The sequence below is a fragment of the Chinchilla lanigera genome, unplaced genomic scaffold (assembly GCF_000276665.1).
Source record: "Chinchilla lanigera isolate Chin_1 unplaced genomic scaffold, ChiLan1.0 scaffold00043, whole genome shotgun sequence".
In the NCBI taxonomy this organism is placed as follows: domain Eukaryota; kingdom Metazoa; phylum Chordata; class Mammalia; order Rodentia; family Chinchillidae; genus Chinchilla; species Chinchilla lanigera.
In genome coordinates, this window is record NW_004955444.1 from 16,086,463 (window position 1) to 16,103,647 (window position 17,185).

General features: G+C 36.3%; 1 protein-coding gene across 1 annotated transcript in view; it reads right to left on the minus strand.

Annotated features, from left to right (window-relative positions):
• Positions 1-16,715, minus strand: part of Nkain3 (Na+/K+ transporting ATPase interacting 3) — a 129,150-nt gene extending 112,435 nt beyond the window's left edge. The window contains exon 1 of the mRNA XM_013518132.1: positions 16,518-16,715. Within this exon, the coding sequence (XP_013373586.1) occupies positions 16,518-16,703 (186 nt within the window). The 5' untranslated portion in view covers positions 16,704-16,715. The remainder of the gene's footprint in view (positions 1-16,517) is intronic.
• Positions 16,716-17,185: the final 470 nt, after the last annotated feature.

Sequence of the window (17,185 nt, forward strand, 5' to 3'; positions counted from 1 at the left end):
GAATAGCTGTGATGACTGTATTGCTGTTGTCTGATGGTGTATTGAAATGAACAGTTAATGCTTACAATATTTTATGTTCTGATCGATTTTGCATGCTTCTGTCTGGTGGTCTGAACAACTGATCTGAAGGTAACAATATGCAATGGAATTACAATGGTGAACTTGTACCATCTTGTCTAGTGAAACTCTGTATTATCTTTACTGTATGGAAGAATTATTTTCTTACTCCCTATAATAGTTTGAGCAATCTTTCATTCTTACATCTGGTAATCTGAGCAATGAAGTTGAGGATAGCAATATGTAATGTAACAACCACTGTTGATTTGTATTATCTTGTCTTGAGACTCTGTATTTGAATGTTCTTGCTTTGATTTGTTTATGTTTGTGATACTGGTATGCTGCTACTGTTCTATTTCTTTGTTTGCTTCTCATTTACTACTCTCTTTAAAATAAAAAAAAATGAACCAAAAAATGAAAAAAGGAAAACATATTAACAAACAGACATCCATTTACAAAATAGCATAAGAACAATACAAACAATACAGAGTTACAGACAAAGTGGTAGGAAATTAACAGTGGTTGTTGTATTAATATTGATATCCTCAAGTGGTTTGGAATGTCTTCTTAAAAATAAATAGCAATGACTACAAAGCCTGTAGCAAGTCTCTTGCTTTAATATCTTTGAAGAGGCATTTTAAAGTATATTTCAATTAATGCATATTAATTTTCCTAAATATTGGTTTTAAATACAATGTTTTATTCTTAATCATTGTTTTTTGATATTCATTGGATATAGAATTCTTAACTGACTCTTTTTTCCTTTCACTTTTTATCATTTCATTGCCTTCTCGCTTCTATTGTTTCTGATGAGAAGTGAATTGTAAATTTTACTTGCATTTATTTGTGTTTGATGACTTGCTTTCCATTAATTGCTTTTGAGATTTTCTCTTTGTCTTTCAACGCTTTGGCTATGGTGCAGTCTAGGTGTGAAACTACTCTAATTTATCTTACTTGGAATTTATGAAATTCCTTGGCCATATAGATCAACATTTTGCATTTAAATTTTGGAAGTTTAGGGTCACTAGTACCTCACAATTTTTTTTTTTTTGCTATTTCCTCTCTCATCTCTACTTCTGAAATCTCAATTATATTTATGCTAGTATATTCCATATGGCCTCAGATCTGAGGTACAACTCATTTTTTCTTCAATTTTTTTCCTTCAAATTGGATAATTTCTATTTCCTTGTTTTCTGTAATTTTTTCTTCTACCATTTCAAATCTGTTATTGATCCCAGCTATTAAATTTTTTATTTCTCTTCTTGCATTTTTTAATTCTAGAATATCTACTTGGTGGTTTCCATGCTTTTAATTTCTTAGTTTAGATTTCCTGTTGTTGAATCATTTTCATATTTTCCTTATGTTATTTAAATATGATATTCTGTCATTTTGAACCTACTTTATTATCCTTTTGCATATCTTATTTCTGTTGCTGTTATTTATTTCTAATGTTTGTCAATTTTTACTTTTTATTACTACATATCTGCAGTACAAAACACATCTTATTTCTTTTTTCAATTTCTTCTTCCTCTCCCTTTTCTTTCCTTCCATGTCTTGGTGCTCTTCCATCTCTCTCTTTCCTATTGTATATTTTTTATTTTGCTCTTTAAATACATTTTGGCTTTTCCATATAAGAGAAACAATATGCTATTCATTTAAAACTGACATTTTACATAATGTCACAATAACTTTGGATTCTGCTTTCTCCTGCCAATCCTCAAATTGTTATTGTTGATGATTTTCTTTGTTTCATGCTACTATAGTTTATTTGGATTTAATCTTGATATATGGCTCCTGAAGGGTCTCCTTAGCTTTTCAAAGAACTCCTTTTAAAATACTTTTGTACTGAAATCCTAGAGATTACTATTAAATCTACATAAATGAGTACTTGGTGAATAACTGTTTAAAGGTTTTCCCAAACACTTTGCTATAGACTAAATGTTTGTGTCCCTGCTCTCCGACAGTTATGCTGAATTCCTAACCTCTAACACAGTCATACTAAGATAGGGGGATTCTGGAAGGCAATTAGGTCATGAGAATAAGGTGTGACCTTATAGGAAGAGTCATAAGAGCTGATGAGGGTGCTTTCTTCCAACATGAACACAAAGAGGAGACTGCCATCTCTAAACTAGGAAGTGAACTCACATGAGGTACTGTATCTACTGATGTCTTCATCTTGGATTTATTAGCAACCAGAATGATGAGAAACAAATGCTCGTTATTTAAGATCATCAGTCTCATCATTCTTTTATACCACCTCAAGTTGACAAAGGCACACTTAAAATTTCCTATTCTCTGTCATCTGTGTGTGGGTTATTGAGTGCATTAAAAGTTCAGGCAACATCTTCCTTGGCATTTACTTTCTCCTGTGCTCTCTAAGTCTTTCTTACACACGCACTCAGCCACTAAGCTGACCAGAGATGTTTAGAGAACTTGAGTCTATTCAGTTCTCCATTTCATATGTGCAAGTGTCCCAGTCCCACATAAGGTAAAATAATTGTGGGAGTGATAGCCCAGAACTTTTGCCATATAATATAATATATCACAGGATGGACATCTCATCATCTTTCCATATGCTATGAGTTACCAAGTCCAAGGTGCTGCTCATACTAAGGGGAGATGAGTGGAATATGCAATGACATGAATTCTAGATGGGTACACTTGTTGAGGGTCACTTTCTGTTGCATATATCACATTGAAAAGGTTATGGGATATTGTAATATCTAGATTTTCTGTGGTAGAAAGAGAGAGGTATAAATTGGGAAAGTGTTCAGAGACTGAATCTCTAAGGTCTTTAGAGAAATCACCTAAATTATTTTGTTGTCCAGAAATTGTCTAGAAACAATGAGATTTTACAAATTTGGGGTTCAATAACACTAACAGGGTACCTGAAACTGGGAGGGGAGAAGCACTGTAAGATACTGATGATTATTGAATTTTTAAATTGAGGGAAGGAATACAATAATTTGTTAGATTAATAATGATATGCGATGGGGGACCTGGATTTTTAGATTGTTTTTACAAATTTTAGACTGTCTGATCAACTATTTTTGAAAAATTCACATGCCAATTCAGTGAGGTAATAGTCAGTTCTTACTGGAATCAGGTGCAGAAGAGTGCAAAACGTCTGTCTGCGCACTGATGACTCAAATGATCGGGTTGAAGACCTGGAGCCCACAGCAATGTCCCCGGCAAGTCTATATCAGGAGGACAAAGGATTGCAATGGAAGACTGAAGGGTCTGTGCTGGAAAGGCCCAAAGGTTAGTGCTGGAAGCTAAAGTGTCTGTTCCAAGATGCCAAAGGCTCTGTAGCAGAAGGCTGAGGCAGCGGCACTAGAAGCCAGGAGATGGTGTCCAAGATGAAGAGATGGGTTGAAGCTCTTCAGAAAAAGAAAACAGCCAATGCACTTTTGAAGAAAAATAGCTGGAACAACTCCAAAGGAAAGCAGCTTCAATGAAGCTCCTTCCAGGAAGATCCACTGAAGTCCTTCTCCCCCATTCTCCTTTTTTATACCATTTCAACAATCATTCTTAAAATTGGTCTTCCACGCCGAGAACCATGCTGAATGAATTCACATGGGCGATCCCACACAAGTTGACAATCAATGAACCATGATAATGGTATAGATAATTCAATATGAATAATTTCAATTGACCAGATATTTTTGGTATTATGTAGACAGAGCTTTTCACTGTTGTTTGTAATAGAAATAAGAAAATTGTGGGATTTGAAGGGGATATGGAGTGCCTTAGTATCTATTGATAATTGGAATCAGGTTAATCCATACAATTTATTGTTTCTTAAGTTACAGAGACATAATTGGAGCATATTATTGTGTCAACAAATACTGGTTACTCCAATTAATGCCTGTTATGAACTTTGAGAACTTTGAGATTTTTCTTATGTAACTCTTTTGGTATAAAATTTATTTGCAATAAAAATTTTTCCCTAGACTAGAAAAATTTTTATTGCAAATAAACTAAAATGTTTATTTTAACTAATGGTGTAATTTAAGTTGAAACAATAAGAAAAGAAAAAAATAATATATTCTGGGAAGATGTGCTTTTATTTTCAAGAGGGTGAACTTCCTGAAATTAAAAGAATCCCCCACAAAAGGGTTTAATTTACTGTGGATGTCTGTTACAGTAATGAAAATGACATGAATATATCAAAAACATGGACCATAGCTTATTAAATCATGATTTTTTTGTTAAAAGATCTGAATTTTGTTTAATCATGAAAATGGATGTCAAGAATTAGAAACTTAAAATATTCATGACATACTAAAGTAGCAATCTTCTACATCCTGTGTTAATGTCTGCATTTTAAAATTTAGATATAAAATTTCATTAAGAATGCTAGTGACAAGGAAACCATCTCACCTGTCATCAGTCACGTCAGTCTTCCTTCATGAGGAAGAGACTGGAGCAGATGATGCTGGAACACCCTCTGCTGTGTGCTAAAAACAGGCTCAGAACTGCCATTCACTTATGACGTCTGTCCTTTGTGCAGCCTAAAGTCTGTTCATCTCCCATGAGAGCCAAGGGCAGGGGATGTCATCCTTGCTGGATGAACCTTAACTTCAGCTTTGCTCCAATGTCACACCTTAGGGGACAGAGAGAACTTTCCCAGTCTGAAACAGAAGTCTATGTCTCATCCATGGCCTTCCAAAGGAAATGAACCAGGTTTAATGTTAGGCACAAATAACCATGGCTAACAAGCCTGCTACTGTTGCTCATGCAAATACATGATCCTGTCACAAAGCATCAGTCTATAATTCTGTGATGTCCTGCCAGAACACTGAGAGAGTTGGCCTGGATGGCAATCTTCCAGTGACAGATCAGAAGAGGTAGATACAAATGAGGGGCAGAAGCTCTGTGATATGTAGGAGGAAGAATTAGTGCCAATAACAGAAGTTCCAAAGTCGGGCATTTTGGATCGCTAGACAAAAATTCATCTTTAACACTGAGAGAAATCTACTCACAGATAGGGATTCTCATGGGTTAATGAGTTGAGTGTTCAAACAAGAGTTGTGTTAGCAGTTGACAGAGATGCTACAGAATGGCTCTACCCAACAGAAGTATCATGAGAGTTGCAAATGTGATTATAAATGGTGTAGGAGCCACATTAAAAATGAAAAAGAATGGGTAAAAATAATTTAATTAACATATTCTATTTAACTCAATATACCCAAAATACTTTTATTTTAACAAATGTTCAATATAGAAAAATTGTTGGTGACATAGCTTGCTTTCATTCTTTTGTACTAAGTCTTCCAAACTCAGTGTGTATTCTGTGGCTACAGGAAGTCTGCCCAGACTTGCCCCACTCCATCTGCCCTGCAGCAACTTGTGGCTGGTGGCTGCCTCCCTGGGCAACACAGCTGAGCATTCTGCAAGTCTTACCTTAAATAATTATCTGGTACTTTAGATTTGTATTGAGATGACTTATTCTTCCATGGGAATAAGAATTTGTTTTCTCTGCTTAGTAGATGTGAGTCACAGATCTCATAATTTGAGGATTTCAATTTATATAAAGTTGTCAAAGTAGACAAAATTTGCAAATTGGATTTTTATCCTCTAATACCCGCTTTTTGGAAAGCGACATAATATTAATTTGATGAAAGTGTAAAGGCTATCAACATGAAGCCATGGCTACTGCCCTTTCCAAAGAAGCCACAGTGAAAGTGTACTGGACCCTATTTCTTGTCACAAAGAGCAAGGACAGATGCTCGTTTACACCAGCTCATCTCAAACTTGAGCACATGCTGGGAACCACAGGTATCCCATCAAAAGACAAAGTCTCATTCTGGAGGTCTGGGGAGAGCCGAGTGAATCTGACAAGTCACATCCCTCATGATGCAGCAGCCGGGAGCTCAGGCAGCCAGAGTGTGTCAGTGACGCCCCAACCAGGCTGCCACTGAAGCGGCCAGGAAGCTTTAGAAACTGCCAATGCTTGTGTCCCACCCAGGAGCAGTGATTCCAGTTATTTGGAGCTAGGCTGGGCTTTGGAAATTGTACAAATCTCCCAGCAAATGAGATGTGTAGACAAGTTTGGGATGTTTCATACATAAATAATTCCAGATCTTGGAGGTGCTGAGCTGGGGAGGAGTTCTTATTACTCAGCCATTGTATATTCATCATAACATGAAGATACAGACACGCAAAGACCACTGAGAAGACTTGCAATCCCCCCTCAGAGGTTAATGGTCACTTTTACATAGTATGTCATTCAGATTCTATGCATATAAAAGTCTATAAATATTTTTATTTCTGCCAGAATAGGATTGTATCCATATGGTTCTTTAATCCATCAGAATGTACTTAAGCAATCTAGCCATGTGGGACAAATGAATTGTTTGAGTTGCTGTTTATTTAAATTATTCCATGCTTAATTTCTATGTTGTGCTTATAGATTAGAAAATTGTCTTTGGGAGGCTGAAGTAGGAAGGTCACAAGTTTGCACTTAATTTAGGCAATTTAGTGGCATGGCAAGACCCTGTCTGAAAACAGCAAAAATTTTGCATGGCTGAAGTGTAGCTCAGTGTGAAAGTCCTGCATTCATTGTCCAGTATAGCCAATGGAAAAAGAATCTTCATTTTATTCAACCTTTGCTTAAACTTTTTTCCTATGATTTTGTCCATTTGTATTTTTTTAAGTTTGAGTGTCCCGTTCATTCCTTCTGTCCATATTTATATAAAGACAGATCAAAATTCATCTGAATAACCTTAAAATTCAAAGATTACTACAATGCTTTTTTCAGATATTTTTAATGGGAACCAAATTTTTGGTACATTTTAGATATACATAATGATAATGTTCATCATAGTGAATTTGTACCTACACATGAAATATCTTGATTTTTTCCATTCCCCTCCCTTCCCTTCAAGTCCTCTTTCCCTTCTTATTTACAAAAGCTTTGTTTCCGTTCTGTTCTCTTTTCGCCCTTCTATTTTCTTGTCCTTTCCTGCCTTCCCCCTCTCCCTCCCCTGTTCTCCTTCACATTTGAACATTTTCCTACCATTTCCCAAAATCTACTATACATTTTGGTCCTTCAAAATATGTAAAAAAGAATAAACATATCTAAGTTGTCTTTTGTTGTATGTATTAACAAAATATCCTCAACAAGTGAAACCATGTTAAGATATGTCCAAACCAAGTGTGAAGTTTGCTCTTACTGCAGGATCTTAGGCAAGATACTAATTTTCTTTGTGTCCTACTTTATATAGATTATATATATGTTATAATAGATATACATACACAGATAGATAGGTGTTATCTCATATACATATGTGAGAAAATAAAACCTATTTCACATTAGTCTGAAGGTTATGCATAACTGTACTTCCAAGGAAGATGCCAGGTACATAGAAAATGTTCAGTAAATGATAACTGTTATGCTTATTATTATAATCACCAGCTTTAAAGGCTTTCAGAGCCCAGCTTTACAACAGAGTTCTTTGTTTGTTTGGATTAATTTAGCTCATTAATTAAAAGCTGTTGTGTATCCTGAAGTTTTAATTGTTGGTGTTTCGTTGTCTTCAAAACTTCCTGATTATGTCTGCTGCTTAGTAATAATTATGCACTGAAAATATTTTCTTGAATTTTATATAAATCAATTTTAAATGAAAGCTATGTGTTAATTAATTTCTTGTTAGCAATTTTACTTTTAGTCAAATGTTAAAGGCTGATACTGTACTAATTGTTTTAAGCCATCATGAAATAACAGTTGATTTTGACCTCCTAGAATGACAATGTTTTCCAAATTGAAAAAGCATACCAGGTTACGATTCTTTGAGGGTCGGTTTATATGTTTTCTGACATGTGTAGAATGTCTATTTCTAATTGTTGAAACTATTTAAAAATAATCTATGTCTTCTAGTTTTCTTTTTTTTAACAAAAAACAAACTGCAAGTGGAACAAAATCCTTAGACTTCCTCATCTCATTAAGTACCAGTATCACCTACCTTATATTTTAAATGGAATATCTGGGCTCTATTATTATTTTCTCCTGTGCTTCCCCCATCACTTCCTCTCTCCATGGAGAATTAAGAAGTATGTTTTAAACTGCATGAATACTTACACTAAAAAAGTATTATAGCGGAGGATATAGCTCAGTGGTATAGCGTGTGCCTGGCAAGTGCAAGATCCTGAGTTCCATTCCTAGTATTAAAAAAAAAAATGTATTATAGTAAAAGACAAATAACCATTAATCTCTCAAGTACGCTCTTCACCTTGAACATACTTATCTCAGCATTCCTGCCATTTGCTGTGGTTCTGGAAGTCCTCTTCCATGAGTGTCTTTAGGGGCACGGCTGTGGCTGGACTGATGTCCTAGAGCTATTTAAGATGTTTACTTCTCACAGCAATTTTGACTTTGGGAAGGAGCCAGAAGCTCGGTGTTACCACATCTCTTGAATAAGATGAGGATACAATGTAATGTTTTCATTACATTCAACAACAATGACATTCAACAACATTCATCATGGTTTTTCTCTCCTTTTTATCACCCTTCAAAAGACACTTAAGAAAGAGGATAGAAGTGCTTTGGAAAGTGGCAAGAATGATGGGATAAGTACGTCCAAAATGAGAGGGAGTATTTTGAGGGGAATTAATGCTAACGTGTCATTTACTGAGACAATATTTTAAAATTTAAACACTGGACATATATTTTGATTACCATGTATACTGGGATTTCTACTTATTCCTCTACTACATAAGTCCATCTTCTCTCTTGGGAACTGTAGTAATAGCTTACTATCTGGTTTATTTTCTTCTACTTGTTTCCCTTCACTCCATTCTTTGAGAAGCTCCAGAGTCAATTTCCTGAACATAGATCTCACTCTTCCAGTTGAAAAATAGTAGCACTGTCCCAGTATCTTAGAATCAAACTCAAATTCTATGTCGCATCTTCAGCCCTAACTCTGCTTTTCTGGTTTCATTTATAATTATTTTTCCCTTAGCCTCCAAGGTGCAGCCAAGCGAATCTTTGTTTCTTCTGGAATATTATTATTAATTCTACTCTTTAAATGTTCTCATGTTTCCATTCAAATGACCCCGCTAGAGTTTTTTAGAGTAAGTTAGATGTCTAAATTTTGCTCTCCTATACTCTTGTTGCCCACTGTTATGTTTATCATCTGATATTTGGTCTAAGGATTTTTCTAACTACTGGGTAAAAAGTGTATCATTTTGCAAGAAAATGATTTTATATCTTCATTGTTTTATAGATTGTGGAAAAGAAATATGAATAACCATGTCTTTCTCCATAATTCTATGATACTAGAATATAAAGAAAGCTCTCAGTATTTCCAGAGACTATACTTTAAGTAAAGATTTCTGACCTCCTTAGTACAATAAATGCCATTGTTTAGTTTTGAATTATATACTGAAAGAAAATAAATTCCTGTCCTCAAAAATTTGTGTGTGGATTCTTATAAATTCTTTTGGAGCATTTTGTCTCTAATTTCCCTTTCCTAGCTTCTAGCTGCAATGCAGAAATTTTTCTGTTACAAAATAAAAAGGGTAGTTCTTTACCAGAAACAAATCATTAGTTTACAAATACAACATTCACTTAAAACATTAAGAGTGAGGATGAGGTCCAGATTCATTAGTTGACACGCATTTGCTCTGTCAAGCCCGCTGCTCCTCCCATCAGCGTGATGGGTGTAAACGTTTCCCTGCTCTTACTGGGCTCACAGGCTGGGCATTGCTCTGCTCTCATCTTCCCCTGCATCCGGTTGCCAAATCTCAGTAATGTTTCCAGATCTATCCTTTGTTATCTCTTCCCATTGATACTGTACAACTTTTCCATGGAAGTTTTCAGCATTTCCAAATGTTTCCTTCAGAAAATTGTTAGGGAATATAAGTTTTTAAATTTTAAAACCATTTTAAAGCCTCATTGTGCAGTAATTTCAGACTTAACAAAAATTTAGAACAATGGAACATAAGATTCCTATATATCTTTTACCTAGATTCTTCAAATGTCTTATACGACCATAGTACAAAAAAACCCCAGAAAATTAACAGTGATACAACACTATTTTCCGGTCTGGAGATCTTCACAAATCTTACAAAGTCTTCCTGGCTGCTTGTCTTTTGGTCTAGGTTCACATGTTTCACATGTGTCTTCTGTTTCCTTTAGTCTGGAAGACTTCCTTCCTCCCTCTTTCTTTGTTTTTCTTTTTCAATAATATTATTTCTGAAAAACTTTCACATTAGGTCACATAATGAATCTCTAGGACATAGGTAGAGCATGGCATTATCCAACTGTGTGCATTATCTGGGAATTCTTACTGCCTTTCCCCTTTTTCACAGCTTCAAGACACTGCGTTTTCAGACTTACTCTTGCTCAAACCTAATTGAATTGCTTACTCTTCCTCTAAATTATGACTTTTATTTCATTGCTTGTGCTGTTCTTTCTGTGTGGAACTCTTTTCCCTCTTTCTCAGCCAGGACAGAACTTTTAGACAGAAGTGAAGCATCACTGTTTCTACTGAGTTCTATTTTACCCTGTAGACTCTGATGGCACCTAGAAGTTAATTCTAGAACTTTCCTTTTCTGTCGTGAGTTATAGCCTTTTGATTGGCTGCACCATCACCTGCAGTGGACAGAACGATAAGGTGGGTAGGACCATGGCAAATCCAACTTTTAGTAGTTCACCTCCAGCTTCTCACTACCGAGCTTGAGAGCTAGCTTTGTGTCATGTAGGGGGTTGGCTGAGTTTGTATTCATGAATGAATGAAACTGCCTGTGTTCATTTAGAAAGAATACAAAATGTTATATAAAATTTTTTCTTCACAGAATTTATACAATTTGGTCTTTTCAAGGACGAGTATAGAAGTTTTTGAATTAATTCTTTTTTTAAAAAAAAGCTTTTTTAACCTATTAGTTATTCTAACCCAAGGATAAAGATAAAAATCTGTCGGCATTCAAATGACATTAAATTACCCTAAGCACAGTGTCAATAAAATTAAATTTCTTACCTCTAATACCTCCATAAGCCTACATTTGCGATGTTTGTTTTTATTAATTATTAAACAGATTTCAGGTTTGCTATATTAATGGCTTTTGTGCTTGACATGGTTTCTAATTAAGCTTTGCATCCCTCTGATGAACTATATTTGTCTACCAAATGTCATAACTCACTTTTATACCAAATAATCAATGTTAAGGAGATTATTTAAAGATAGTAGGGCAGCAATAATTTATGAAGATCGCTACACAGGTCTTGGGTAATCATAAGCGTTGAGGCTTAGCAGAATGAACTATATTTTTCAGCAATATCATGAAATTTATGGTTGGAGACAATCACAATGTGATAATGAATTAACAAACAGGAGAAAATCCAGTCATATACATATAATTATGGAGAATGTTATGCTATAAAAGGAATTTGAGTTTTATATGTTCAAACATATTTTAAATTATTAAAACCCATAGATGTGTTATGCAGTGATAGACAACATTAATATTAGATTCACACAGAAAGAACATCTATATAACAGCAAAGATTTGCCTTCTGTGATGCAGAGTTTCCAGAAGATGGATATGTGGTGTTACACAGAAAAATGTATAATGAATCACCAAAACCTGACTTAGGGTTTTATCAGTGAGAAAGTGAAAGTGATATCCATTGAATTATAGTTTGGAAAATTTTGCTAGTATTGTACATGTATCCGTAGCAGGATAACCTTCTCAGGCTCCGTGAGGGGTCATGTTAGCATTCTGAAACCGTCTCCCTAGAAGTAATGGGTTGAGTGATGGTTCACAGTACTGGACCCAGAAGTCTGGTTAATGGCCATTGTCCAGGTGCGACAGGATGCACATGTGAACCAAGGAGGAGGGCCTCCTGACCCCTACCAAAGGGTCCTTTAGTCAGACCTCTCACCCTCTGCTGGATTGCGATTTGCTCCTCCCTTCACGCATGCTCACAACAGCCTTCCTTTGCATTCCACACTGACCTTCACCTTGGTGGTGCTGACAATCCGCAGGAGCCCCGCAGTGAGACTGTGCGTCATCAGAGTGCCAAGAGCCTGCTTTCAGGTTCTCCGCCTCCCTCTCTGGTTCCTAAGAAAGGGGCACATAGGCCTGGCTGCTGTGTAGAGACAGAGGGTGTGGTTGGACCTCAGGGCTCCTCCAGAAGGACAAGCACAAGGGTGGGGATGCCCCACCTGTGCCAGTCCTGTTGGGAATGAACTCCACCTATCACTGACTTTGCGAATTTTGCTATTTTTTTTCCACTCCACTGAGCTCATATGTGGTTCCTAGGGTTCCTTATGCCTGGAATTTCCTTTGTCCCATAATGAAGCGCTGGTCTTAAATGCAAGAGAATTGTTCAGTTCATCAGCAGAAGCATATCCATGGGTTAGTCACTGCAATACTTCCTCTCATGTAGGAGAGCTCTGCTGCCCTGAGGAGCCCGAAGGACCTTTTCCCAGCCCCCATTATCTCTGACGGTGCCTCTCTTAGGCTCTTCTGAGCATTTCTATCCCTCCAGTAGTGAAAGCGCTAACCCTGGTGAGGAGAGTCTTAAGGGTCCTGCCTCACCTCTAAGCTCTCCACCTGTTTTCGTCGTTGTTGTTGTTGTTATTATTGCCTACTCACCCCTAATAGGCTGTGAAATATTGCAAGCATCAGCTCTTATTTTACAGCAAAAAGGCAGACAGGTCAGCACATATTAGGCAGTGAATACCGGGCACAGGAATAATTTTTGTGTCATCAGATTTAAGAGGTCATAATTCTAATAGTGAACTAAAAAGATAACTGGAAAATAGAAGAAACCATATGAGAGCAACTATAGCCAAAATCAATTACTCAAGTCAACCTCTGTCTGAAAATATTAAGTGAAAAATTCTCAAAATACGCAATTCATGTATTAAATTCCACATAGTTCTGAGTACTGGCGTGGTGAAATCTGGCATTGTCCTCCGTTAATCTGCTCCAGGTAGGACTCACCCATCTGACAACATATCCACACAGCACAGAGCCCCACCTGCTAGTCTTGGTTACTGGAGTGACTGTCATAATATAGAAGTGGTTGTGTTCAGATAATCCTGAGTTTACCTAATAATGGCACCAAGCACAAGAGTAATGATACCGACAATTTGGGTATGCCAAAGCAAGAAACTGAAAGTACGTAGGGAAAGAAAATAAATCACATGGTAGGATAGCTAAAACCTATGGCCAGTGGTTGTCAATCTCTTACTGTACCTCATTTATAAATTAAACCTTATCATTTATATTATATATATATATATATATATATATACATATATATGTGCAGAGATAAAAAGCATAGTATATTTTAGGATTCAGTATTGTCTACAGTTTCAGACATCCAGTGGGAGACTTGGAACGTATTACCTACAGATAAGAGAAGCTGACTATAATTTTATAATTGTGAAACATATTTAGGGTATATTTTATTTTAGTATAAAAAGATAAAACACAGAAAATTTTGTCTTGTAGATGTATTACACCAGAAAAATCAGAGAGCAGTGACTAATCCTTTTATTTCCTGAAGGCTGAATAGTAGTATAGTCGGAGGTATGCATACAGCCTGGCAGCTTTGAATGTTCACTAGAATGTGTCAAGAAATTAATTTATAAGTGACTTGTACTTTTTGGTGGGAACATATACAGTGTATTTAGATTTCCCCTTAAGGCGTGCCTTTCTGTGACAGTCCAGCACCTTATCAAATCCTTTCACCTTGCTATTCATTTGGATTGGAATTACTCTAGGGAAATGACTTTTGATTCCAAGGCATTCTGCTGCACTGAAAAGATTTGGATACTATGTCATTATTCCACAAAATGTTTTAGCAATTTAATGTGACTATTTTTCGAAGCAGGGTGGATTGTCTACATACCAAAAGCTTCTAAAAATTTCTCCAATATTTAAAAATACAGTAACTATTACAATCTAGTATATACATTTTCAACTTTTTTAAAAAATTAACTTAATTGGTACATTTTAGATATACCCAATGATCACATTCATGCTAGGGAATTTGTATCTGTGCATGATGTATCTTGGTTCTTCTTTTCCCCAACTCCCTCCCTTCCTTTTAGCCCCTCTTCTCCTCCTTATTTACAAAAGCTTTGCTTTCATTTTCCTGCTAGTCTGTTTTTTCCTCTCCCTTTTTTCCTTCCTTTCTCTCCCTCCCTTGTTCCCTTCCACTTCAACATTGTTTTTCTATTTCTTTATATCTATCATTCTTTTTGGTTCACATATACCCTTCTTGTTTCTCATAACATAGAAACAATGCAGAATGATAAAACGAACTGAAATATTTTCAGAACATTGACAGACACATTTTTTCAAAGAAGATTTAAACATCTATATCTTCTCAGTTTCATATATAATTTCTAGAGTAAAGAAAGAACAAAGAATAAGGAAAGACTGATAAATCTGTGTAGATAAATGACAGTATGTTATACCTATCCATATAAATTGGATTTCCTATCACACATCTGAAAGCATATTCCTTGGTGTTTAGACATAGTCCTTTGTTTGAATTCAGGGTCAAGTTTACCTTTTTTGAACTGGACACTAAATTTATTTTTATTTTTTTCTTAGGCTAATCTTCAGATTTTCTAAAAAATATAATTCAAATATGCCCTAAAATACCATTTTAAAACTTCAGAGATGCAAGTTAAAGAGTAACAATTAATAGATTGATCAAAGAAGATAAGACCATCCATAAGCTTAAATGAGCCATGCATCCTAATATTCTTGTATTTCTTCCATGCTGACTTTGGGTTTGGCCATCTGACAGTATAGCCAGTGGGGCCCTAATAAAAATGACTAGCGTAAGGGTTTCAGAAATGCTTATACACTGGGACTTCTCCTTGAACCCAGCTCACTTGCTATAAGAGAGACCATCAAGATTTCTGCAGAATGATAAGTCATGAGGAGGAGAATCGGACCCAAGAGCCAGCTGCACACAGGTGAGCAAGGCCTCCCTGGACCTTTCAGTCCTGGCAGAGCCTGGCTAAAAGGCTCACCTGAGTAACCCTAGCCGGTGTCATATGGAGCAGGACAACTACTTAGCTGAGTCCTGCCCAAATCCCTGACCCAGAGAACTGTAAGCAATACACTGATATTATTTTAAGTACAATAAGTCCCCAATTTACTAACATTTGAGTTGCAAAGTCACAGACACAATCGCACAACATGTAGATGCAAACAAATCATGGAAATAGGTCAGGTGTCTGTCAGACATTGCCACAGCTGTGCTGCTGTGTGCTTACTGTAGAGTAGGGTGGTGCATAGTGCAGAGCTCAATCAGAAGCAAGAGGAAAAGGAGTGATGATGTCGAGGGGACTGCTAGGAAGCACAAAGAAATAACTGTGGATACAGAAGTGAAAATACTGTACTGTACTATACCACCATTTCAAGCTAATTGTAAAGTAAAAATAGTTTATTTACAGTATTTGTGTGTGTATTTAGTTTTTAATGCTTTATATTGTATATTTGTGTCAGATGTATATAAAACGCACTTTGTCAGACTTACAAATGAATTTCACTCGCAAATGTTCTCCTAGAACACAGCTTGTTCGTAAGTCAGGGGCTTACTTTAAACTTTGGGGTAATTTGTCACATGATGGGCAACATAAGTGATAGATAATGCAGACAGTAAATGATAGTAGGGCTTTTACACAATTCTTTCTGGAAACAACTCTGAATTGCATTCTTTACCTGCACAATCTGCTTATGTTTCCGATCTGTTTGTTATGGAGCCTGCACCTCTTAGTCTAACTAATCAGTTGGGAAGAAGAACAGAGGTGGGTAATTTAGGTGAAAAGCATGGCTATTAATAGCTTCACTGTTATATTGATTACAACTAACTGGGGAATCCTCGGCAGGTCTTAGGGGAATAGCACTTCTGATGATGCTGTGAATTGTAAATGTAGTTTCCTACACACTGCGGTCAAACTGCAGGTAGGGCAGTCTGGTGGGAAGGGATTACCCAGAAGGAATCTGTAGCGTGATCTAATCAAGGCAGTTCTCTTCTCTGTTTCTTATGTGGTACTGTATCCTAACACCATGCTAAGAGTTTGTGGAGGGATTTGATCTTTAAAGGGTGATTATTTGAAATGTGATGTTTACTAGGTTTCCATCTTTCCTTTTTTGCAACTAATGTGCATTAATAGAGGAGCAGATCAGGAACAGAGCTTGAGGTAGCTTAGGACAAGGCACCACTGCTGGGGGATAGTGATGTCCACTAAATAATGTGTATTGTATTTCCGGTTAAAAACTACTATCACAGCTGTTTCTAAACAAAATGCCTGTATACCAAGAAGAAAAATATGTAACTTGCTAATATGTATAACTAATGACATCCTAATTGCTATTTCCACTGCTAATGTTAAGCTGTGACTCTGTCTATCATGTGTGTAGGTACAAAGCACCAGTACAAAAGAGACCCAATCAGATACTGACACAAAAATGACACTTACTGAGAGGAATATTTGGACAGCGCTGTGGATGACCTCGAGGTACTGGAAGTCGACGACACAGCCCGTGACGGAGACGTATGTGTAATCATCCAGCATGCCGTGGGCTGATGGAGGCAGGACTCTACGGACACAACCAGGCCCATGTTCCCTCCACCATGACCGGTGTACAGAGATATTGAATGTCATCAGGTCTGTATCCTAGAGGGACAGGAGACAAGACAGCAGAAGGAGACAATCTGTTACATCACATCTTTGGTTTGACTTTGAGAAGAACTCAAGAGGGATGACATTACTGACATGATATCAATTTTAAGTGAAAAAAAGCTAAAAGTAGCTACATGTATCCTATGCCTACACCCTCAGGTTATAGTTTTTCAATGTAGAGATACAATTGTGCAGATAATAATAACATGATAAAGATAGTACCCAACAAAAGTTCAATAAATATACATTTATTGAAAAATTACCAGACTTATTTTGAGATCTCTTGCTGTGTTTTCTTGTTGTACCATTGTAATTAACATGATCATTATCATTATAGGGTCACATTTACTGAGTGCTTCCTTGTATGCTAGGCACAGTTCTAAGTAAACTTCATATATGACAGCTGTCCCTGTGTATTCACAGGGAATTGATCATAAGATTTCTTTTTTTTTTTTTTTTTTTTT